General features: G+C 44.4%; 1 protein-coding gene across 1 annotated transcript in view; it reads right to left on the reverse strand.

The window, feature by feature from the left end:
- Col22a1 (collagen type XXII alpha 1 chain) overlaps positions 1–24,400 on the reverse strand; it is a 258,754-nt gene that overhangs the window by 55,415 nt on the left and 178,939 nt on the right. Inside the window, exons 41-46 of the mRNA XM_076556018.1 lie at positions 23,967–24,002; positions 22,302–22,355; positions 20,703–20,747; positions 17,380–17,427; positions 12,304–12,417; positions 7,593–7,646 (exon numbers count right to left, since the gene is read on the reverse strand). Of these exons, the coding sequence (XP_076412133.1) occupies positions 7,593–7,646; positions 12,304–12,417; positions 17,380–17,427; positions 20,703–20,747; positions 22,302–22,355; positions 23,967–24,002 (351 nt within the window). The remainder of the gene's footprint in view (positions 1–7,592; positions 7,647–12,303; positions 12,418–17,379; positions 17,428–20,702; positions 20,748–22,301; positions 22,356–23,966; positions 24,003–24,400) is intronic.

Raw genomic sequence — 24,400 nt, forward strand, 5'->3', positions numbered from 1 at the left:
ACAATAAAAGTGCCAGCAGCTCAGAATCCCCACAGTTGTCCCTGTCTCTGTGCCCACTACAGCCGAAGAGCTGTGCAAACACAGCCACCTCCAAACATGACTCACTTCCTTGCAGGAAGGGGTCTGACATTTATGGATACCCTGCCTTGCTGGGCACGGTGTCAGAGCTTTCCACAAAAGATCCTGTTCCATGCAGTTCTTTGTCTACAAGCTGAGCTCATGGCTAAGTATGCATAATGTCTAAGACACCTGATTTTTAGCACTGAAACTGCTTCTGACCTTGATCTTTGCAGACTGATAAGAAATCTGGGCTGAGGACTGTGGCACCTGCTATAATTCCCATACTTGGACAAGGAGGGCAGGAGGTTAAGAAGTTCAAGATAATCAGCATTTACATAGTGAGCTCCAGACTAGGCTGGGCAACATGAGACCCTACCTCATTAAAAAAAAAATCAGTCAATAAGCAGATCCAATCCCCACCTGTGGTCACAGAACATCAGTAAGCTCTGGGATCTAAGCTAGGTCAATCTGCCTGATTATCAAATACCCAAGCAGCAGCCTTCCCCCAACCACGTTACTTTCCTGACTCTTCCAAGGCCATAATGCCTGTTTTGGGTGTCTTCTAGCATCCTGAGATTTAATTGATGGTGGAGAAAACAGATCATCCAGGTTAACAGCAGATGGAGCACATGGTTGTTCACTGAAAGCACCACAATCAAAAGACAGATCTAAATCTCATCTTCCCAGGGTCTTTCTCCGTACAAAACTATAGGACCATTTCACTCGTCCAGTTCTCTTTAGATGTTTATTGAGCAACTTTTCCAAAGGCTTCATTTTTGTTTCTCAGTTCAATACTAAAGAAAGTACTCTAGGCCACTAAGGAGTGAGGAGAGTGGGAGAAATAGTCTTCCCCAGGGAAGAGCAGAGCAATTGTTTGTCTGTACCAAGTGGTCAGCCCTGAAAACATACATATGAGCAACATTATATGGACTGAGCAGGTTATACTTAGGAATACACACACACACACACACACACACACACACACACACACACACACACACACGCAAAAAAAATCAATGATAAAAGAGGAGACGAATTTCAATGAGAGTAAGGAGGGGTATATGGGGAGACCTGAAGGGTGAAAATGGAGAAAGAAAGAATGTTGTAATTATAATCACAATTTAAAAAAAAAAGATTTTAAAAAATAAATAGGATTGGGTACATTTTGCCTTATATCTGTTTCAAGTAGCTAATTACAGAACAGCAATAAACTTGATTATATAGTAAAAAATTAATTAATTAATAATAAGATATTATATCATACCACAATACAGTTTTCTTAAAATACTTGCATAGTTATGACCAAATACCTGAGAGAAAGAGATGAATTATTTATTTTGGCTCACATTTTCAGAGATATTAGTCATCATGGTAGAAGCAGCACAGGAGAGCAGAAAAGTTTGTATCAGGGAAGTCATGAAGCAGAGAACAGAGAACAGAGGCACAGGAGGGATCTGGGGCAAGGCATACTCCAAGGGCCTGATGACCTGCTTTCTACTGCTGTGTTTTATCACAGCAATAGAAAGGTAACTAATAGACAAATCTTCTGCCTATTTATTGCCAGGAACTCAATTATGTCTTTCTCAGAACCTTGTAATCATCTCTTTGGAATTTAATAAACATGGGGAAAAAAAAAAAAAAAACTCCCTTTCCCAGTTCCTGCTGGAAGGCAGGAACTAACATTGGCAGAAGCCTGGACCACAGGCACAAAACTACCTGCTGTGACAGAGACCGAAGATGCTTGTATGCCCCCTCGGTTCTACAACAAGCAAGCCAGGGAGCTTATGGATGACTACCCGGGTACCTAGCACATCTGGAATGAATGTGGTTGACAAATGGTGTCAACATGTCCTCTATCTTAATAGCAGTTAGCACTCCCTGAGATATGTAAACTGCACTCCCTGAGATATGTATACATGCTGAGGTCAACCATACAGACTGGCTCCCTAAGACTAAAGTCTCTCTAATCCCCAGCCTCCTACTGAGCATGTGGTTGGTGCACACTGCATTCTGGATCAGTGTTTGGGTATTGATAAGATTGTTTCTTTTTCTATCTTTGAGGAGAGGTTTCTTAGGCTGGAAAGAGACTTTGATTTGATATTTTAAAATTATATATTAATATAAGCATTAATTTTCAAACCATGGTACCATTTTATTTATATTTCCACTATTTACAGTCTGCCTTTGTGCTATCCTTTGTAAGTCAACTCTGCTGGATCGATATCCTCATGGGATCTGTAAGCTGTGGAGGAGAAGGCATGAACTCCTGAAGCAAATAAGGCTTTGCTCCTCTCATGAGGCCCAGCTGTTCCCTACCTAGAATGCCCCCCCACTGACCCCATCCCGACCCAATGCATGGCAAATCCTGCCTAATCCCTCTGTGCAACTAAAATCCACCTCCTCGGGGGGCATCATAGGTCGCCCCTTATCCCATGACACTGGTTTCTTTAAAGTTGTCTGCTCTTCTCCAGATTCCTGTTGTGTTTGTTATTAAGTCCAATGACCTGAGAGCCATAAGGACCACCATCAGTCACGTGTATTAAATGCTTCCTACATGCCAGACTTTATAAATGTTCTTTTCTTTGGTTCCTAGACATTCCTTGACACTTAGATTTTACAAAGAGAGTTATAATCAGGTTTGGGCTACTAAAACTCATGGGCAAACCATCTGTCCAGGCAGAATCTTTAAATAGCTGACTGAAGAGTAGGAGACGTTGACTAAATGTCCAATTACTGGAATTAGTGAGTCAATTCATTCAGGTAACAGAAGGCAGGGGAGTTTGGAGAGGTACCAGCTTCTAAAGCCAAGCCTATGACTGCCGATATAAGGGTCTCCAGCCACACTACCTTCTCTGTGTGCCCCTACCAGACTGTTGGTTTCTTCTCTGTATCAAAAGAATGGCCTATATCTCATCTCTTCCTGTACCACCTAACTTGGAAGAAAGGTATTAAAGGGAGCATGTGACAGCCCCCAGGACTGAGCACCTGTGGATGGAAGATATGCCTGCTCCTACAGATCATAGAGCAAATGGCCCTGATGACCTCTGACAGATGGGGTTGCCGGGTACTATCTGTCAATAGGAACAGCAATAAGTATTACCTCTGCCTCCACAAAATTATTTGGAACTTCCCAAAGAGGATGTCTGCTCTCTGGGATATCTCCAGGTCCATTTTTGGGTCCCATTAGACCCATGGACTGGTTGCGAATGTGCAGTGAGCAGGAAATAAAATGCTTTGCAGAGGCCGCTGTTAAACAATCACCATGACCAACGCCAGAGAAGCTCCTATAGCTGAATGAAGAAACACGTGCTCCCAGGGCTGTCACCATGACTGCCATCTTACTTCCTGTTCCTCCTCTACAAGGACATCGAGCACAACAGCACTCAGTCTCTGGGCCCTGGCCCAGAGTTTCAAAACTCAGGATGCAACCCTGAAGCTATCCATGGTGCTGGCTCCTCATCCCCAGCCTCAGCTTCTGCAGACAGCCTAACACAGAAGCAGGCAGGATGAATCACAGGAGGCTGCTGGCCAGATACTGAGTCATAGCAGCAAACCAAGAGCCAGGCCTTCTTTTCTTGGCAATGCAGGGAGACCAGTGAACACTCAAGATCTTCAGTGACCAAAGGATGCTTACAGTGGCTATTGTTTCTCTGTCATGGGGGGCATTTTCTGCTGAATAAATTCATCTTTGTATTCATAAATCTTGCAAAGCTGTTGTTTGATGGGTGAGAATGAACAGAGAAGAAACAAGTCTGTTTTCTGGAAAGAGGCATAGGGAAACTGAAGAGCAGAAAATGTAGCTTGATTTCAAAACCAATAACCAAGATGCCAACCTGTGGGCTTTCAAATGAGGCACCAATGCCTCTGTGACTCATTTATTAACACTCCATGGTGACAAGGACAGGCTACCCCCCAAGGGTCTTACTTTCAGCCTAGAATGAAGGAACACTGGTCTCCACTGGAAGCTGTTCTGGGTGCTGGTGCTGGTGTTGGTATTAGTTAGAAATATGATGACCTACAGACTTGTAGGTCAACTTCAGCTATACTAGCTATAAGCTTGGTTCCTCACATCTTGTATTGCTAAACTCTGGCTTCCTCATCTCTAAGATGAGAAAAGCTCCCCCTTGCAGTATCATGTTCAGTTCTGCAGGAGGCCATATCATCTAGGCAATAGCCTGGCCCTTTAGGACATTGCTACTGTGGAGGCTCTCCTTGAGCACCAAAGACTTTTCAAGATCACTAACCAGAAACCAACGGGAGGAGCAAAGGCCTTGGCTTTTAGATGCAGCACCAAGCTTTGTTCTTTTTCTGGTGAGAGTTCTTTCAAAATATTTAAAGAACGCCCTCCCTTGCGGTAAGTCATGAGAGAACAAGAATGGAGACTCCATCCCAAAAGATCAGCGCTTGCTGCCAGGTTGAAATGACAGAGAAATTGTCTCTTTTCAATGCAGGAAGTGCACTGGTTTAATTGATTTGCTTTTGTCTCTCTGGATAAAGGCTCCTTTCTTGTCAGAAACTAAGCCCAGCAGCCAGCATAATGGCAGCAAAGGTCAACTAAGGAAAAAGCTGAAGTTGCTGCATAGAATTCTCCAGGGGAATGGCTGAGCCTTCCCTGCAGGATCAGAGAAGGAGATTCACATGCAGTGGCTAGTGGTACATTCAGTGACGCCACACTTTCTTGGTATTGCTCACTATATAAAAGTGCCCTTGACAAAATCTCCTGGTCTGTACAATGGGATCTAATAATGGCAGTTTCTGAAGCCAAACTCTTTTTTTTTTATTATTATTATCTTAATTCATTTTTCTTTTATTTTTGGAAAGGATAAAAATAAAAAAAGTGTTTGAAACACTAGATTAGTAAAGCAAGTTATATATATATATATATATATATATATATATATCCCAAAGAAGCTTATGAATTATAAATGTTTCTGTTTTTTTTTAATTTTTTTTTATTTTACAATACCATTCAGTTCTACATATCAGCCACGGGTTCCCCTATTCTCCCCCCCACCCCCTCCCCTTACCTCCAGCCTACCCCCCATTCCCACCTCCTCCAGGGCAAATCCTCCCCCGAGGACTGCGATCAACCTGGTAGACTCAGTCCAGGCAGGTACAGTCCCTTCCTCCCAGACTGAGCCAAGTGTCCCTACATAAGCTCCAGGTTTCAAACAGCCAACTCATGCAATGAGCACAGGACTTGGTCCCACTGCCTAGTTGCCTCCCAAACTGATCAAGCCAATCAACTGTCTCACCTATTCAGAGGGCCTGATCCAGCTGGGGGCCCCTTAGCCTTTGGTTCATAGTTCATGTGTTTCCATTCATTTGGCTATTTTTTTCAATAATTGAGTAAAACCGAAATTTATTATAAGCCACAGTCGTCCTAGTGACCTCCATGCTATATATATAGCCTCCATGGTTCTATGGGTTGTGGTCTGATTGTTCTTTATTTTATATCTAGAATCCACTTATGAGTGAGTACATCCCATGACTGTCTTTCTGGGTTTGGGTTACCTCACTCAGGATGATTTTTTCTAGTTCTATCCATTTGCCTGCAAATTTCATGTGAAGCCAAACTCTTAACTGTATCAAAACCATCTAAATCTTGACAAAGTATATGGATCACAAATGGTAGCCATCTCAAGCTGCCGGCAGGGCCCGGGAGACCTAGATATTTCTCATCACGATCCATCCAAGGTCTGGTTTTGGTCAGACCACTTGTTTTTACTTGCTTGGTTTATTGCTTTGTGGTAGTAGTAAGTATGACGCTGTTGGGAGTACTGGCTGCTCTTGCAGAGGAACTGGGTTCAGCTTGCAGCAGCTTACAACTATCTGTAACCCTAGGTCCAGAGGATCCAACAACCTCTTCTAGCCTCCCTAGGCACTTCACACATGTAGTGTACATACTTACATCCCAACAAAATAAATGTGGCTAAATCTAAAATAAGTCAACACCACATGAAAGGGCTGGGTCTAGATTAAGGCAAGGCAAGCATTCACCTTTGAATATTTTTTACGTTTATTTATTTTGAGGGGAGTCACACACCACAGGGAATGTGTGCTGGTCAGAGGACAACTTTCAGAAGTTGGTTCTCTTCTTTTACCAGATAGGTTCTGGGGATTAAACCCAGGTCATTAGGCCTGGAAGCAAGCACTTTAACCACTGGGCCATCTAAACAGCCCAAGCACTTTGATTAAAAAAAATTTTTTTAATAACCAAGATTAAAGTGCAACCCCAAGCAATATTTTAAAACTCTAAAATCAATTAAGAGAAACCAAAAATGAACAGAATTTCAAAATGTAACCAGGCAGGGGTTCTGACCACCTGGAACTAACAGAAAGGGGGTGAGGACAGTCAGTTAAGTGGGGGTTGGTCTTGCCTTTGCTTAAATTTTGATTATTTTTTTGTTCCTTTTGACTCTACTATTTTCATTTCAAGTTTTCCAAAGGTATTACATGAAAGTCTTTTCTTCTACCTTGGTTACTGAGATTTCTGGCTACCTCTTGGATTTTCTACCTACTATCTTTTTTGGCTCCCTCCACAGGCCGTGACTCCAGGGACTTAAAGAACAATAAACTGAGAGTCTCCAAGTTGCCAGGTGCTGGTGACAGCATTTTGCCTTCCGGTTGTCAAGAGGACACTTCCCAGTTTACTAAAACAGCAAGGCAGCACAGTGAAGAAACTCTAAGATGCCAGGCTGAGAGTCCAAACCCGTGTCTCCCTCCTGACCTCAAATCCCTCCTACCCACACTATTTGAAGAGTGGCGCTCCACCCAGGCAGGACACAGGAAGAGACACACAGAACCACTCCTCCCTAACCACTGGTACCGAGGCCACAGGAGACCAGAGAGTACTCACCAGTGAGCATGAAGGAGGACAGCGGTGGGAGGTGAGCCTGCCTCTGCTCTTCCTCTCCCAGCTCTGTGCATTCTCTTCTTATAGCTGAGTCCTGACCCTGACAGTCCCTGTGGCTCCAGGCCAGGAATACCTGTTCTGACAGCCAAAGAGCATTTCCCTGTCTACTCGCTGGTTGAGAGCATGCCTCCCTTCTCCGTGGTGGCCTCCCCCACTCCATCTTTGTGGCTTCACATAGCTGACTTTAAATGTGTGTCTCATGTTCCCATGGAGGTAGCAGGGCCCAATTACATTTATGAATTACATTCCTCACTGCTTTATTATTGATCACCTTTATTATTGAACACCCATTATTTTATGCATCCTACAACTCAGTGCTAACACTCCTCTGAATGTTTTCTGATTCTATGCACTGAAGTTGAGGTGTCTGATACAAATTCATTATTAGTAAGTACCACACATTCCAGAGCCCTTGATGATCATAGTGTGCATACCAGGTGTAAGGGAGAAACTGAGGGTCAGTGGGCTGCATTGAGTTTCCCAGGTCACTAGAACATCAGATACACAAACAGGGACCTCACTCCCCAGATATTAAGGCTATTGGGCATTACTTACCTCAAACTTAGATGAAGCACTGAAGTGAGAAAATACAGGATGTTTATTGGGATTCACTGACCTGTGGTCCAGCTACTCCTGGAGGCCCTGGGAGGCCTTGGGGCCCAGTATCTCCCTGTAATAGAGGCAAAAGGACAAAGTACACCAAGAAAATAGTAATTCCAAAGATGAGCTCAAATTGAAATCACCACCAGGCATCAGCCTTACAATGCAGCCAGAATCTTCCTAACATATGGACAAAGGGTCTAGGTAAGCAATGGTATCAAATGTGGCCATGAAATCAGAGGCCTAAGCACCACTAATACATCTAGCTAGTGATGATGTGTTATCCAGGTATCAAGCCTGATACTTCCTTCCTCCCATGTTCACATGAATCATAATTGGTCTCTGTGGCCAGCAGAATAGGGTAGGAATTAATAGTGTACTGTTTTTGCAATCAGGGTAAAAAATATGACAAGCTCCCACCTTGTTTTTTTTTTAATTATTATTAAGAAATTTTTTATTTATTTTACATACCAATCAAAGATCCTGCTCTTCTCTCCTCCCAATCCCCCAGTCTCTGCCCCACCCCCACTCACAGCCCATTCCCTCCTACAAGAATGTAAGGCCTCCCTTAGGGAGTCAGCAGATCCTGTCACATTCAGTAGGGGCAGGTCCAAGCCCCTCCCCTGCCTCAAGGCTGCATGAGGTGTCCCACCATAGGTAGTGGGCTCCAAAAAGCCAGCTCATGCACCACGGATGGATCCTGATCCTATCGCCAAGGGGTCCCTTAAGCAGATCAAGCTACACAACTGTCTCGCCTATGCAGAGGGCCTAGTCCAGTCCCATGGAGGCTCCAGCTGTTGATCTAAAGGTCATGAGTTCCCACTAGTTTGGCTTGGTTGTCTCTGCAGATTTCCCCACCATGATCTTGATGCCCTTTGCTCACAGAATCCCTCTTCTCTCTCATCGACTAGACATCTGGGAGCTCCACCTCGTATTGCCTGCTTCATCTTTGCTTCATGCCAAACCACTCATTTTAGGAAAACCAGCTTCTCAGTCTTGATCTCACTAGACAGCTCTATGGCACATTCATGTGGAAAGAGAGGGATGGATGAAGACAGTGTGGAGACCAGTGTGGAGTCAGCACTGAGCTGAAAGCCATGGAAAAACCTTGCCTGTTTGTCATACAGAATTTAAAGAAATTATAGTTCAGGGATTGAGAGCCACCACACAGGGCACCTGATACAGAACTAAACAACATGGCCATGTACTCTTATTGCTTTGAGCAAAAGTGTAATGAACTGACAAATATCCAGTGTACTCAAGGTGGGTGATGAAGTTGGGATCATGGAGTGCCTCACTTGTGTATGTCCATGTGCTTCATATGTACACATACATACATGATCATACACAGTAGGCACTTTGGGATGGTTGTTCTTGCCTTATAAAACCTAGAACAGCAGATGTTCATCTCTGAAGAGCGGCTTCCCAGAGGGCAGGATGGGAATCACAGATAACCACCAGCTCCTCCAGGAGGAACAGAACAGAGTGGGTCTGAACTTCAGAATGGCTTGAGTTGCAACTGATGTTTTCAACCCTCAGGATGCATATCCCTTTGCTGGCACTGTGATGAAAGAGTCTGTCGTGGGGAGTCCTGAAAGGATTTATCTAAAATGCTCCCTCAGTGATTTGGAGCAGTCACCCCGAGAGCCACCTGCTGGCAGCACCCCAAAGTGAGGGCTCCTGAGAGTAACCATAACATGTTCAACTTAAACACGAGGCTGCCTTTGTTTCTTTCTTCTTTCTCTTCCTTTCTTCCTTCTCTCTTTCTTTCTTTCTCTCCCTCTTTCTTCATTTCTTCCTTTATTCATTTGCTTATTTATTTTGGTTTTAAAACTAATTGTTCAGTATGCAGAGTTACGGACTTTTTATGGTATGTTCACATCTTTATGTTGTTATACTTTATTCTTATTTACCCATATGCTGCCCTTCCCTGCCCTCACATCACTGGTCCCCTGCCTCCTGCAACAACCCTGCTTGCATGTCATATACATTCTATCACTGTCTCCTTTTCCCTGACCCTATCCCTTTAGAACACTTTCTCCTATCTCCTTTCTTCATGAAAGCCTAGAGACTAAATTAAAAAGTTCCTTGTGTTATTAAAAATAAGCCAAGAGAAGAAAGATCTGTAAGAATCCAACATGCCCACTTCACAGCCTATAAGATATTGCATGAGAAATGTCACAAACAAACACGTTTACTTTGATGACTTCATCACCTGGAGAACTGGGTCAAGGGTAAGTATTCTTACTTAAGGTGATTCTAGGATTCATTTTCTGACCCTAGTTCCAGAGTATCTAGAGGGATGTCTGGGTTCCTGTCATACATGCACAAGCTAAATGTACCTACATGTGTGATCTCTGCAGAGGAAACAGACAGTGTTTAAGGTACAGGAAAGAAAAAAAAGGACTGTATTTCAGATCTGTGTTTCTATTTGTCCCATAAAAGTATGGAATTTATTATTAATTAGGAACTTGACTCTTCCTTTTTATAATAAGAAAAGACACACACCCTGCCGCCCCTGCAAACCCATTTCCTGAGCAGGCACTTTGGATAATGTCATCGTGAGTTCTCACATTGAAATATACACAAATGATTTTCAAACCTAAATGGGTTTTTTTTTTTTTGCCAGATTTTTAACCCATGAGTGTCTTTCTCTCAAGGGTCATCTCTGGAATACAATCAGCAAGGAAGTGTCTGTAACATCTGATTTCTGTAGAATGCTAACACAATCCATGTTCCAAGTTTCATAGCTTCCTCCTATCACACAGAGGGAAAATATTCTCTCTCTCAACTCCAGATAAAGCCAATCAGCTGACCAGGTGTCACAGTTACCAGGTGAATATATGGCAAGAATATATATTTAAAAAAATGGTGTTGTTGAGCCCTCTTTTTAAAGGGCTTACTGTGGCCTTTCTTGAGAAAATGCCTACAATGGGCAGTTGGCGTGCTTGGCTATATGAAGTGGGAATTCTCTTTGCCTTAGCCATCTCTTAACATATAGCCTGCAGTGTGCCACATATTCTGTCTGGATGCTTATTTGCTGTAGGATGTTCTGTATGGCAAATTGCTCTGATTGGTCAATAAATAAAACAGTGATTGGCCAGTGGCTAGGCAGGAAGTATAGGGAGGACTAACAGAGAGGAGAAAAGAAAGACCAGGAAGGCAGAAGGAGTCACTGCCAGCCACCGCCAGGACAAGCAGCATGTGAAGATGCCGGTAAGCTACGAGCCACGTGGCAAGGTATAGATTAATGGAAATGGAATAATTTAAGCTATAAGAACAGTTAGCAAGAAGCCTGCCACAGCCATACAGTTTGTAAGCTATATAAGTCTCTGTGTTTACTTGGTTGGGTCTGAGTGGCTGTGGGACTGGTGGGTGACAAAGATTTGTCCTGACTGTGGGCAAGGCAGGAAAACTCTAGCTACACTTATTCAATATCAAAACAATATCTTCTTTTCTGCATTTGTGGAGTAGTTTTCACTGCTAGAATGGGATTTTGCTCTCAGTTTTATCCTTGCACTCTAGGAGAAACTACCTATGCATCATTCTACCGAAGCCAGCCCTTGAATTGCATGAAAACCAGCCTCAAACTTTTGATTTTGGATCTCTCCAGTGCCTACATATTGACCAACATACAGAATACACATTTTTGTGGAGTAGGGGAATGATAGATGGTCTCACTGGGCTGGCCTGTAACTTATTATACAGTCCAGGGTAGCTTCAAACTTGTGATCCTCCTCTTCAATCTCACAAGCACTGAAGTTACAGGTGTGTGCCACTAGATCTTAGCACACATTTAATGGAGTATCAAAAATAGGTAGTGACTGGTCGGTGGTGGCGCACGCCTTTAATCCCAGCATTCAGGAGGCAGAGGCAGGCAGATCTTTGTGAGTTCGAGGCCAGCCTGGTCTACAAAGTGAGATCCAGGAAAGGCGCAAAGCTACACAGAGAAACCCTGTCTCGAAAAACCAAAAAATAGGTAGTGATGAAGTGAATATATGGATAAATGGGTAAGAACAGCAGATTACACTCTATATTAGAAGAATATATTTGGACTTTATCCTAAAGGAAGGAATCTTTATGTACACATGACTTATGGTTGGCTTATGCTGGGTTAACCTTAATTCTAGGTGTCATAAAATGTCTTGGGATGTATGTAAAACCCAATGGCCTAGGTGTGTCTCCGCCCTGCCACTAAAAGATGATAACAGAGAGAGGGGAATCTTAGAAACTAAACCCAGAAGGACACAACTAAATTTGGATTGATTGACTGCCTCTGATCTGGTTCTCTATAAAAAATGCTAAAGAGAAAGAGAATCTGGAAGGCAGAGTTTGCTCTGAGTTCCCAGACTGCTGGCTCCAAAGAAGGCACCATTTCTTCAGCTCCTGGGCTTTGTCTATGTGACAGGTAAACATGGGCTTGAAGGTCCACTGTGGCAACTAGACATACTAGATAGCTCACCCTCAGACAGACGGACTGACAAGAGGCAGTGGGGAAGACCCATCAAAGAAGCATGGATGTCTAGATATCACCACACACTGGAATGCCACAGGCAGTATTTTCATAAAATGGCAAAGACCTACAGATATCCAGTTTGCCTTCTTTGCACTCCCCTGTGGTCTAAACAGTCCCCAAGTCTGAACCCTTCTAGAGCAATGAGGGCCATGCTGGGATCTAGTGGAATTCTTCATTGCTGGAATGCAGACTCGGCTCCCCTTCTCCTTACCTTTTTGCCTTCTGTCCCTTCTCTCCCTGGCTTTCCTGGGAGCCCTTTGTCCCCTTTGAAACCTGGAAGACCTGGGAGGCCTGGGGGACCAGGAGGGCAGTCGTTGCACACATCCTTAGAGAAGAAAAAGAAAGTTAGTAAGTAATGTTGCTACTTACAAGACAAAGTGGCCCCAGGTCCGACCCCTCTGGGTGATATTTGGTTATAAATGCCAACAAAGATGGAAAAACAAATTGATGGATTGTCTTGACCCAGGCACTTTTGTGTCCAAATTTATTTCAGCACAAATGCATCTGGATTGTTACCCCATTTTTTTCTTGAGTTCTAGCCAGTCACCTGGCTGGAAGTATGGCCTGAGAAAATGATGCCAAAATGCATATAAAAATGCCTGTGGGCATGAACAAAAACATTAAGAGAGCACACTGAAGGCAAACATTTAGTGTTACTAGAAATAGAATGCTCTGCCCTGAGGACAGAGTCAAACAAAGCTGGGAAGGACAGTCTCTGTGGTGTGCCTTCCTAAGGAAGGAGAACAAAGGGGGCCGCAGGCACCTAGCACAGTGTGTCCTGGCTGTGACACAAAGCCTTGCTCTGACCGTGCTTAGCACTGTTCTTTTCCCAGGACAGGCATTCAATAAATGTTCCCAGGAGCTCAGCTTTGTTCTTCAAGACAGGCAAATGCTGTTCCAGGAGTAAATGTAAGCTTTCACACCCGTCTGTGTCACCTCTAGATCTGAAAAGTTCACAGCATGCTAAGTACCAAGTCAGGAGACTACACTCGAGCAACCTCCTCCAACACTCCTCTCTTGGATGACTTCCTCCTAAGCTCTTCTATCCATTCTCCCATCCTCCCCCTCTCTCCTCTTATAGTAAAGTTAAATAAGATAGCACGAAGAAACATTAAGAAAATTGTGAGACCAGGTAGACAATGCCCAGGACATTCAGGCATTGTTATTGGCCCACTATTCGTTTAGAGGAAGCACTCTTATAAAAGATATTGCAAAGCCTCTGGTCTGCTGGATGCTACGCTGAGCTTTGAGACCACTACCTGCATGAACCTGAAGGTTGGTAGGTGTTAACCAACGCAAAGTAAATGCACTAGCTAAGGTCCACTGAGGGCTCTGCATGGAAGGGTGAATAAAAACATGTGGCCACTCTGTGGGTTCATACTCAGTGACCTACAGTCTAAAGGAATTCCACATTCACCTGGATTGATCTCTAATTTCAGAATGTAGTTTTTCTGTTATAAAAGCAAGCTCTCCTTTCTCTTGCTTCTCTCCTATGTAATCTTCAAGTATTCTTTATGCATCTTCTACTCTAAGCTTCCCTGATGGCATCTGGACAGGGAAAGCTCACCATGCTCCCATGGACTTGTCTACTGGGTACTCCAACTGTATCTCCATTCTCTCCCCACAAAGTAGAGAGTGGAACAGTCTTGATCCTCGCAGGGCCAGGTCATAACAAATGGTCTTTCATGGTGCTGAGGTTAATAAATGAAACAAAACACCCAGCCAATTGCTTAACAATGAGCCAACTAATCAACCATTTGACTTTTTCATGTCTTGTTCCATCATCTTTCAGTATGCTGTTTTAGAAACTGACTATTTGGAAGGACTAATTGTTAGAGTATATGAAGCAAGGATGAATGGGATAAAATGGAGCAAACTACATGTTTCCGAGTTTCATTCTTTCTTTTAAAATTAGAAAAGCAGAGAAGAACTGGGTTTTCTATTACAGTACTTTTAAATGAGATGCATCAATGGACCACTGCAACAATGGATGGAGGTACAGATGGATGGCTAGAGATATCTGTTGGCAGATGGATATAAGGGTAGGTAGATGACTGGAAGATATAGATGGGTGGGTGGATAGATGGCTGGTGGATTATATTTCAGTGAATAAGTGTATGGGTAGATGGAGAGAGGGAGGGGGGAAAGAGGGAGGGAGGGAAAAAGGGAGGGAGGGAGGTGGGAGGGATATATAAATGAGAATGAAGCTAGCCTGATGACAACAAGAATTTAAGCCACTAAGACTTTTTCTGGACTTGGAAATATAAAATGCTTACCACATTTTGTTCCCAGAAAAGCTTTCAGCTCAGATCTTTCCTAGTTGCAGGCTATGCAAGGCTGTTGCCTGAAGATTAGAGCTATCTGTAATCCCAGCTGTTCCAGTATGAAGACTAGACTCAACCCACTGGACCAGTCTAGAATATGTCAGCACAAACTGAGAGGAGTACCACCTATAGTCCTACTGATGCTCTCCTTGGCTGTTGACACCCTGGAACCCCAATTTCTCTAGATTCTACAATCTAGAGGTGCCGAGAACATCAGAATCAACTAAGCAGGGCTCAAAAGGGCTCAAGACTGAAGCAGCAATCATGGAGCCTGCATGGGTCTGTGCTAGGTCCTCTACATACAGGCTATGGTTGTTTAGCTTGGAGTTTTTGTGGCATTCATAACAGTGGAAGTGGGAGATGTCTTTGACTCTTTTGGTTGCTCTTAGGACCCTTTTCCTCCTACTGAGCTGTCTTGTACAAACTTGATATGAGGGTTTGTGCCTAGTCTTATTGCATCTTGTTATGCCATATTCAGGTGATATCCCTGGGAGGCCCACTCTTTTCTGAAGGGAAATGGAAGAGCAATGGATCTGGGGGAGGGGAGGGAACTCAGAGGAGTGGAGGGAGAGGAGGCTGTGGTCAGGATGTATTGTATGAAAAAAGAATAAGAAAAAAAGAAACCAAATATATTTTTAAAAACAAATAAAAAAAGAAAGAATGGAAAATGTCCAACATTTCATCAGGCACAGAATGAAAGCACAATATAATCTAGTCACTATATATTTGTGTGCTTTATTATTTTACAGCCCAAGTCTGATGTCTTGCTCCATTTATAGACTCATCCATGCCTCAACCTCCTATTCTATAAAAGGAAGTCAGTAATGGAACACTGCCCAAGAATTTAGGGGAGGAGGTGGATAAGTAAGATTTATAAACCGAGTCATTTCCTGAAGACACCCTGACGTTGGCCTCCCAGGGCACAGATCTCACTACAGAAGTCTATCTCATAGGGCGGGTCTTAGATGAACCCTCTACCTAGGCAGTGTCCATCCTGCCATGATGAGAGATATGGGCTGTTCTAAAATGCTTAGGTGCAGCAGTAATTTTTGTAATGAAAGATACCTTCTGAGTCCCAGTCACCTGGACTAGACTGTCAGATGTTACCCTATAGCATCACAGTGGCAGTAGACTCCAAAATCAGAAAGCTAAAGATGGCCAGCTCCAGTCAAATCCAGTAGAATAGGCTGGAGTCTACAGTTTTCCATCACGGTGCAGCTTCCCTGACCACAAGTGCTCACGTTTCTCTGAGTTTTCGGATGCCCAGATGAGCACAACTGCATTCTTCAGAGCAGCTGCGGAATCAACACTGGATTAATGTCTGTCTCAGTGCTCTCTCTGGCATTGAGGTGTGAGGTTTGGTCCTTGCAGCTGCATCCTATCCTGTGTCATTGGCATACTCATCAGGATATCCTAAGGTTTAAATCCTGAGAAGTGGCAGATGATACAAACCCAGGTCCTCACAGAACCTGGAAACCATGAAGAATTATCTAAGCTAATAAAAGCCTTTAATAAAGAAGAGATCAAATCAACAAACAACTATTTCTTATAATCTCCTTGATGGTTAAAAAAAAACTGTCAATAAAAATCTATAAAGATTAGTCTACTCTTCATATTTTAATAAAGTTTGATTTTTCCATTAGTACATCTCAATGTTTAAGAAGATTAAAAGCCTCAAGCTTTATAAGGTTATTTGGGGGGTTTTGTTTTTGTTTTTTTTTTTGTTTTTGTTTTTCCATTGGGTTCATATGTTAACCAGAGACCTTCTGCTATCAGCCAGTGGCTTTTAGAATACAAGAAGATGAGGCCTAGAGTCACATGAAATATAGCACTGTGACAAAGGCTTGAAGCAGAGCCAGCCAAGGGGTCTCCGCTCCCACCACCATGACAACAGTGTTTCTTTCTGAATAGAAATCCAAAGCTGCTGTAGCCCTGCCCAACTATTCACCAGTCAAAACTCAAGGCCCTGAAGCAAAGCACCTGGGCACCTCCACAATTCAGCTTCCAGGTGTGACTCTGGCCAGATCCCACTTTATTCCAGCTATGATAAGCACTTTGTACCTCTCAGAAAAGAAAAAGAAAAAAACATTCTGGAAAACAGGTAAGCACCCCATCAAGTCAGGACTGTGAAGGATGCAGAGCCCAGCATCTGTCCTTACTTCCATGGGCCTGTGCTTCTATTCTTGAACCAGCAGGATCCAGAAACCAACTGTTTGGCTCTGCCTCCTGCCATTTTCCAAACAGAAGACATTCTTATATAAGCCAAGTCCAGTCTTTGACTATGAACACTGGATTCTGTTTCTGAGATAATTTATTCTATCCATTGACTCTATTTATGTGTCTGGTTTCATATATGCAAAGCAGTAACATGAATCATATCTACCTCGTGGAATCTAAAATTGAATAAACAATGTTCATCAGGCATTTCAACATTACCCTGTGAAGAACTTTCTGCTCCATGTCTGTACTGTCCCATAAGGTAGCTCCCAACCGCATGGGGGCACTAGGTACTTGTAAAGTGCCTAGTATGGCCATGGACCTTAATTTTATTAGGCAGATGCATGTGGGTGCTGGAGTAATGGCTCAGCAGTTAAGAGCACTGGTTAGTCTTCTAGAGGACCTAGTCAGATTTCCAGCATCTACATGGTGGCTCACAATCATCTATAACTCCAGTTCCAGGGGATCCTCTTCTGTGGGCACTGCATGTACATAGTACCCATTAATACATGCAAGCAAAATACCCATACACATAAAACAAAAATAAGTACATCTGTGATGTATGTGGATGCTTGCTGCCATATTGGATCATGTAGATTTAGCAGACACTGGTCACACAACGGTTTCAAAACAGATGTTGCTGGGGCTGTACTTAACACTACAGGATATTGGTTCAGAGGGGAAGAGAAGAGGATTTTGAGGTCTATACTCCCCCAGCACAATTTTCAACACACATGCATTTTTACCTTTACTAAGAGATTTATGTCCTCTGGAGTCAGCAGTGAAGCAGGGCCCTGTCAAAGCAAAAATAAATAAGGACAGACACACATGCAGACACGCAGTATCGTCCATGCATCTTCAGAGAGTGAATGCCCTTCAAGAACATAAAGCTGTAACTCACAACAGATTTGAGGAGTCATGGGATGCAAACAGGTCTATCAGAGTCCCAAGCCTGGGAATCACCAAAGGAGACCCAGGCTGCCTAGCTGTGGACATCTCTGAAGGACTTCAGGTCTTCTTGTCCCCAATCTCCTCAGGTTCCCTTCTGTTCTCCCTCCCTCCCCTCATCAAAGCATGACAGGTCACACAGACAGTATGGAAAGCAAAGGGATGGACTGCCTACAATTCACCTGTCACGAATCTCCCAGATGGCCCATAGCTGTTGCTGTTAATCATTAATGGCCTAGTATGAATGTAAACCAGTGTCTTCTGCTCGGTAAAAGAGCATTTTAAATGCCATCCTTTATTCCGGGATGAAAGTCTCTGGTTCTGGAAAGGGAATCTGAGACATGTCTGAAGGTATGTGTGCAAGATGCTGCAGCCACCAGACTCACAAACCCACTGAATTGGAACATGCCCTGTGATAACGATAGCCAACCTGTGGCACAGGACAGGAGGAGAGCTCAGAATGCACTGGGCACAAGGAACATGGAGTACATGGAAAGGAAGACAATCCTTCTAGGGAAGAAGGACCCATAATTATTCACTAGGGATTGGAACTCTCTGCTGCAAGTTGCAGATTGTGCAATGGGAAGATGCAGATTGTGCAGTAGGAAGAGGCACACAGGATCATCTCCCCAGAGACAGGCATGGACTCCATCCCACATCGTGGGACGCTTGGGCCACCATCATCAATAGCAGTGACTCTTGAGGAGCGGAAGGCCTACACAATTTTTCTAGAAATTTCCATTTTTTTCCCTAGATCAGCGGCTTTGTCTCATCCTGCAACTAACTGACAAGTCATCTGACTGTTTCACAGAATTAACCACTGCAGTGTCTACAGGGGGTTGAGGTTGTTTCCTGTGCTGAGAAGTTCAACAATTCAATCAACTCTCTGGGCAACTGTAAGGTTTCTGAGAGACATTGGGTCTAGAATTCCCAGATTTGGGAGAGTGGGGGGGGGGGTAGAGTCACTAGCCTGGCAAGCAGAACCTATTTAGCATGCATTTGCTAAAGACACATCAAAGTGAGACACTCCCTTGCCCCCAGTTGTCAGAGTGAGACACTCTGGAGAAAAATCTGACCTTCTAAGAGCAATTTATTAACCTTTTAACTTAAAAGGGGAAAGTTTTAGTTTGAGGTCTTATATGTTTCCATGAGAATGTCATGAGTTTTCGGGGTGGGGGAAGGAGTCTCATATAGCTCACAGTGAGACATTCTTAGACAGCTGGCACTGTACTGTCTGTGATGTCATTACACTGTCATTTGTGCTCCTTTAATACCTGGCCTTAATGCCCTTTGACTATGTTGGGCATTATTCACAGTGAGACAGAGAGCAAGGGGTGAATACAGTCAGCAGCAAGGCTTCTTGATGACTTCCCTGAAGTCTCACTCATATCACTTTCCTATCACCCTCAAAAGAAGTCTGAAGAAAGTCATTTGGGCTTTGTATGGAAGTGGTAACCTTACGTCACAGGACACAAGATGCACAGCAGGGTGTCATGGATGCCTTGTAGAAGTTGATCACATGCCGGAGGTTAGGCCCAATGGCCTTAGGTAACACATGGTGGGATGTGTTAGGACAGAGAAGACACGATCTATAACCACCTAGAGTCTACTTACTCCTGGCCAGCCTCTGCTGCTGGGAACATTGGTTAGAACTTCTGGAGAAGTCCTACTGCCAGTGACTGACATGAAGGTGCAGAGGTCAGGCCTTGCCTGCAGGTGAGACAGCTCTATAGGCCTCTCACTATACATTTCCATGCGGGATCTGGACAGTCGGATAAAGATGGAGCTCTCTGTTCTATGGTGACCATCTGGGAGACACAACTGCCTACATTGTCTGCTGTACTCTGCCAGTTTATCTTTGCAGGGTGGCATCAAGGACTAGCATGTGGCAGATGGGATTTAAACTTTCAACGCCTCTGGCCTGAGACTCTCTCTTTCACCTGCTTCACTGTGGCCTTGCCCCTTGATGATGACACAGCATGCAAACAACGTATTTGGCTGCTATCTAGCTGCGTCCATGGAGGAAAAGAGGTATTTCCACAGTTCCCAATGTGACTCATACTCATCCCTCTGGATGTCATCAGTGAAAAGTGTCACGGCCCCAGACACAGAACAAGACCCCACTTTTGCTCTCTGCTGTGGCCACCAGTTCTAACAAGATAAGGGGGATTGTATGGGTCCACGACATTCTCTGTACCTTGGGCACTTGTCTGAAACCAGGTCACGCTTGCAAAGAGGACAAGCAACCCTTCAGACCCAACATGGGATGAAGCTTCTTCATTCTGGTGAGCAACTTAATTCCAACAGCAGACTGTGGGGTGAGTCTTGAGGTCTGAGATACTTGTCTGATGGCCACTTTCTCTTAGACCCTGGTTAGCATCTTCTAATGGTCTGCCTCCTCCAGGAGCTGCCTCTTCCACACCCCCCCCCAGACATGATCAGGCTCACGAGTCCTTCCCTGGAAGGTTGACAAATGACCTGGTCACCTGGCTAAAACTTTGGGACTTCTTTGTCATTGCCAATTCAGGGGGTGTCCCAGAAGATGATGGTACTGTATCTCAGAGACACATGCTGGACCTCTAATTTGCTTGTTCTCAAGCTAAGGGCCTGTCAACATCTCCTCAAGTTCTTAGAGAGTCTCCCATTCTCATGTGAAACAAAACAACTGCTCCTGGCTGTCTAAACAGTGCCAATAGGCAACCTAGGCAAAAAACAGGAAATGGGCAAGTTTCTACCCTAGTTCCACCCTCTGTCTTCTGTCTTGTCTCATTACATCTCAGGGCTGGCCTGCTCGCTAGCCCCTGGCTGAACTGAACCAAAAGGAGGCATTGCCAGGGGCTTGGAAGGTAAGAAGATGTCCACCTGCCTCGGGCCAGGCTTTCTGGCAGTGGCTTTGAATCCACAGCCCTTATCCCACATTCTAGCCAGAGATCGAGCTCTGCAGAGCGACGACATGGCTCCCCATCATGGCTTATCCCTGGTCGCACTGCACCCAGAATCACTTCCCTCTGCCCAGTGTGTCCCCTGGTTAAAGCCTCTTGAGCTGCCTCAGTTGTGCTTTATTTCTTGCTGGCACCCTGCCTGACAGTCAGCATTCATCCAGACCCGGCAGGTGACATACTGGTTTTCCAGGGGGCCCTCTTTCTCCTGGATTTCCTGGTGCACCCTAAGAGAGAAAAGAAAGCAAGCCATGACTGTGGTGATGAGGTCATCCTATCTATCCTACATGCCCCTCCAACCACCTCTGTCTCTGCTAACTGTGACTTGGCTGGGGAGGAATGCCCCCAACTCTGAAGATGGGCCCTGGCTGACCTTCCAAGTGTCAGTAGCAAGTGTATAGGGCAAAGTAAACCTTCCTAAAAATCCCTTCCAGAACCCCAAACTAAAACCACCTTGTGCATAATGTGCCCGTGCAAACACAATCACATACAAACCTGACGACTTAATCTTTTATTCCAAATATGAGGGGTAGGAGTAGCTTTGAGAAGAAAATGTTTTCATTGATGACTGGCTATAAGAATGCAAGAATGATAGGGGAGCAGTTAAATATAAATGTTGGGGAACAAGAACTAGAGGGGAGCTGTGGGATGTCTTTCTGTATGCTATGCATGTGTTTCTCTGATCAGTTGATAAATGAAGCTGTATTGGCCTATGGCAAGGCAGCTTAGAGGCAGGCAGAAAATATAAGCGGATAGACAGAAAGAAGAAGGGCAGAAGAGAAGAGACACCATCCCACCATCCAGGGAGCAGCATGTAATGGCACACAGGTAAAGCCACAGAACATGTGGCAACATATAGATTAATAGAAATGGGTTGAGTTTAGTTATAAGAGCTACCTAGTAAGAAGCCTGAGCCATAGGCCATGTAATTTACAAATGAATATTAAGCCTCTAAATTATTATTTTGTAAGTGGCTGCAGGACTGTGGGTGAGAGATTTGTCTGGACTACACGGGGCTGGGCAGGACACAGAAAATTTCTGACTGCAAGAGGGGATTTCTTTTCAGGAGCAGAACCCAAGGGAGGGAAGAGGACTGTATGGTCCCTGTCTAATGGGGACTAAATGGGGACTAAGGAAGCAGAAGCGAAGGAAGGCAGATAGGCAGTGAATACTGCTGCTTATTGGAGCCATGCATCTGGTGCCTCTAAAACCTCCTTGCAGCCATTGATTCATTTTGCCAGTGAGTATGAACTGAATGCCTCTGGTCCTTGGCATGCTGAGTATCCGGGACCTACAGACACTGAAGACTCGGGAGTTCAGAGCTATCTGACTGAAGGCCAAGAGAGGAAGACAAAAGGTGACTGCTGTCGTCATCATAAAAGGGTTTTGTCCCAAGGGGCCTCAGCTGAGCCTCTGTAATTCCCTTAAGGAGAGGGGGCCAAAACAGGGCCAGGAAGAAGTGCATGGAAGAATCAGACCTCACTCATTTCATCAAGACAGATGAGCAAGAAAGAAGAGACAGTGATTGGAGACCCAGGAGTATTCAGGGTTTTGAAAACATGACAAAAATGCTTAAGAAAGAAAATCTGAATAATGCAAAAAGCCACAACAGACAGAAAACCAAAAATACATAAATAAATACCCTGGGGCTTCACAGAAATCCCTGACTGAGCAAGGATTTGGTGCTGGCCATGTGGACAAGGGAGGCCAGGAGATGGTAGATGAGCTCACAGGGGTGACTCTACACACTCTTTAAGCCGATGGCTTTTCTCTTTACTTACATCCTGGCCAGCTGGTCCCTGGGGGCCGGGGAGTCCAGGTAAACCTCGAGATCCCTGATGAAAAAGAAAAGACAGGATCCAACTGTGGGAAGACAGGGCTCATCTTTGTCTGACAATAGTTGGCTATGGCTATACAAATGATCTGCTAATGGGGAACCATCATTGGTATGAACTGTCAACCTAACAGAATCTAAAATCACCCTAGAGATGGGCCTCTGGACATGCCTGTGGGGATTATCACAATTATACTAAGTGATGAGTGTCCCCTGACTGTGGATGAGATGTGAGCAGCTGCTGTCTGCTCCTTCTGCTTTGACTTCCCTGCTATAACAGACTTCACCTTGAACAGAGCTAAAGTCAGTCCTCTCTTCCTTAAGGTGCTTCCATCAGGGTTTGTTACCACAGCAGCATGGACAGAAATCCCACAATAATGCATGTGTCAAAAGTACCCTCCTCATACCCCACTGAGCAGGACCTGTTCTGTGGACATCTGTGCTCTGTGCCCAGATACAATGCTCAGGGAAATGCTCTCTGGGAACCTAACATGAGCCCCATGCATTGTCCCCTTTGCTAGTGTGGATGACACAGCTCCTGTGGAGAACCAGGCCTGAGCACCCACCTTAGAACACACCTCACCTCCCATGCACCTTGACGACAGCCAGCCCCTTGAGCTTCTACTTGGTTACAGAAGTTTCCTTGCGCAAGGCCCAACAAAATGCTTGGCTCCTGACGACCCTGGTCACTTTCTATAAGATCACTCTCATTATGTTAACATTTTCTGGGTGACATCAGAAAGTGGCACAGGCAACAGATCTCATTACATTTATAGGTGGAAACCAGCCCTTCTCAGGGCACTGGCTGACCTCAAGCCACCTGCTCTGCAGGAGTTGACCTGCCTCCTCTGGAATCCACAGACCTCTCCTCAAACCTACCCTTCATCCAGAATCCCACCTTCCTCAGGTTACTCAGCATAATTTACTTTGAAATCTCATGGTCATGAACCTCAATTGTTCTGAGCCTGTTTCCTCATCCAGCAAAATGGGTACAAGACTCCCTTGCCCTCCTTAATCAGAAATCATGAATGAACATTACTTTAAAAAATGTGCACAGAGCAAAAGGCTAGGCATCAGCCCAGCTGTTGACATGTAGCTCTTCTGCTCATGAGGTGACTTAAAAGCGGAAGACACAGCAGCAAACATTTAGTGAATGCTTGAAAATGGCCACCAACAATGGTGGCTCTTCCTGAGAACAATGTGCCCTGGGAGCTCTTGTGTTGCATTAGCATAAAAATGGGCCCAACGGATTTCTATAATGGCTCATAGGTATTGCTGCCTCCATACTACAAATCAAGAGACATGTTCTTTGGCTCTGTGGCTGTTAAGCCAGAATTCAAAAACAGTTCTTCTAGCCATTTGATTGAATTCCCTAACCTGAAGCTCCACTTCTGTAGTGGAGATGCTAAGTAATGAAGCCAGTCTCAATGTGCCCAACTACGAAACAATTGTGCTGTATTAAATGAGCCCACCTCTCCCTCCCTCCCCATATGTCCCATAAGCCCGTGCGCATATTTTGGAGAGTCTGTCTAGTGCAATGAATTTCTAGTAACTTTTGATTGCCTCTAATTTAGAATTGGGTTGACAGTCCTCCACCTAAAGCATACTATACCGGGGATCCTTTGTCTCCTGGTCGTCCTGAAGGGCCCTAAGAAAAGAACAAACAGATTAGCAAACAAAATAGGAATGCTCATTTCAACATTTAAACATGCTATGATATCTTAAAACAAAACAAAACAAAACAAAATTAAAAGAAAAACAACAACTAGGGCTTCATGTAGCCCAGGGTGGCCTCAACACTATGTAGTCAAGGATAACCTTTAACTCCTGATCCTTTTGCCTCCACTTCCCAAGTTCTGGGACTAGAGACATGTACCACCAAGCTCTGTTCTGTAAAGTTTATTGCTAGGCCAGGTTTCCTCTGTCCTTTCTTAAACAACTACCACCCACTGTTATTCCCACATGCTTCCTCAGTCCTGGTCCACCACTTCCTTATACCTCTAGTGTGCCCAGGGTTTCCCATATTTCACACCTTTGGAGAGGCAC

This window comes from Peromyscus maniculatus, chromosome 20 (genome assembly GCF_049852395.1).
Source record: "Peromyscus maniculatus bairdii isolate BWxNUB_F1_BW_parent chromosome 20, HU_Pman_BW_mat_3.1, whole genome shotgun sequence".
NCBI lineage: Eukaryota > Metazoa > Chordata > Mammalia > Rodentia > Cricetidae > Peromyscus > Peromyscus maniculatus.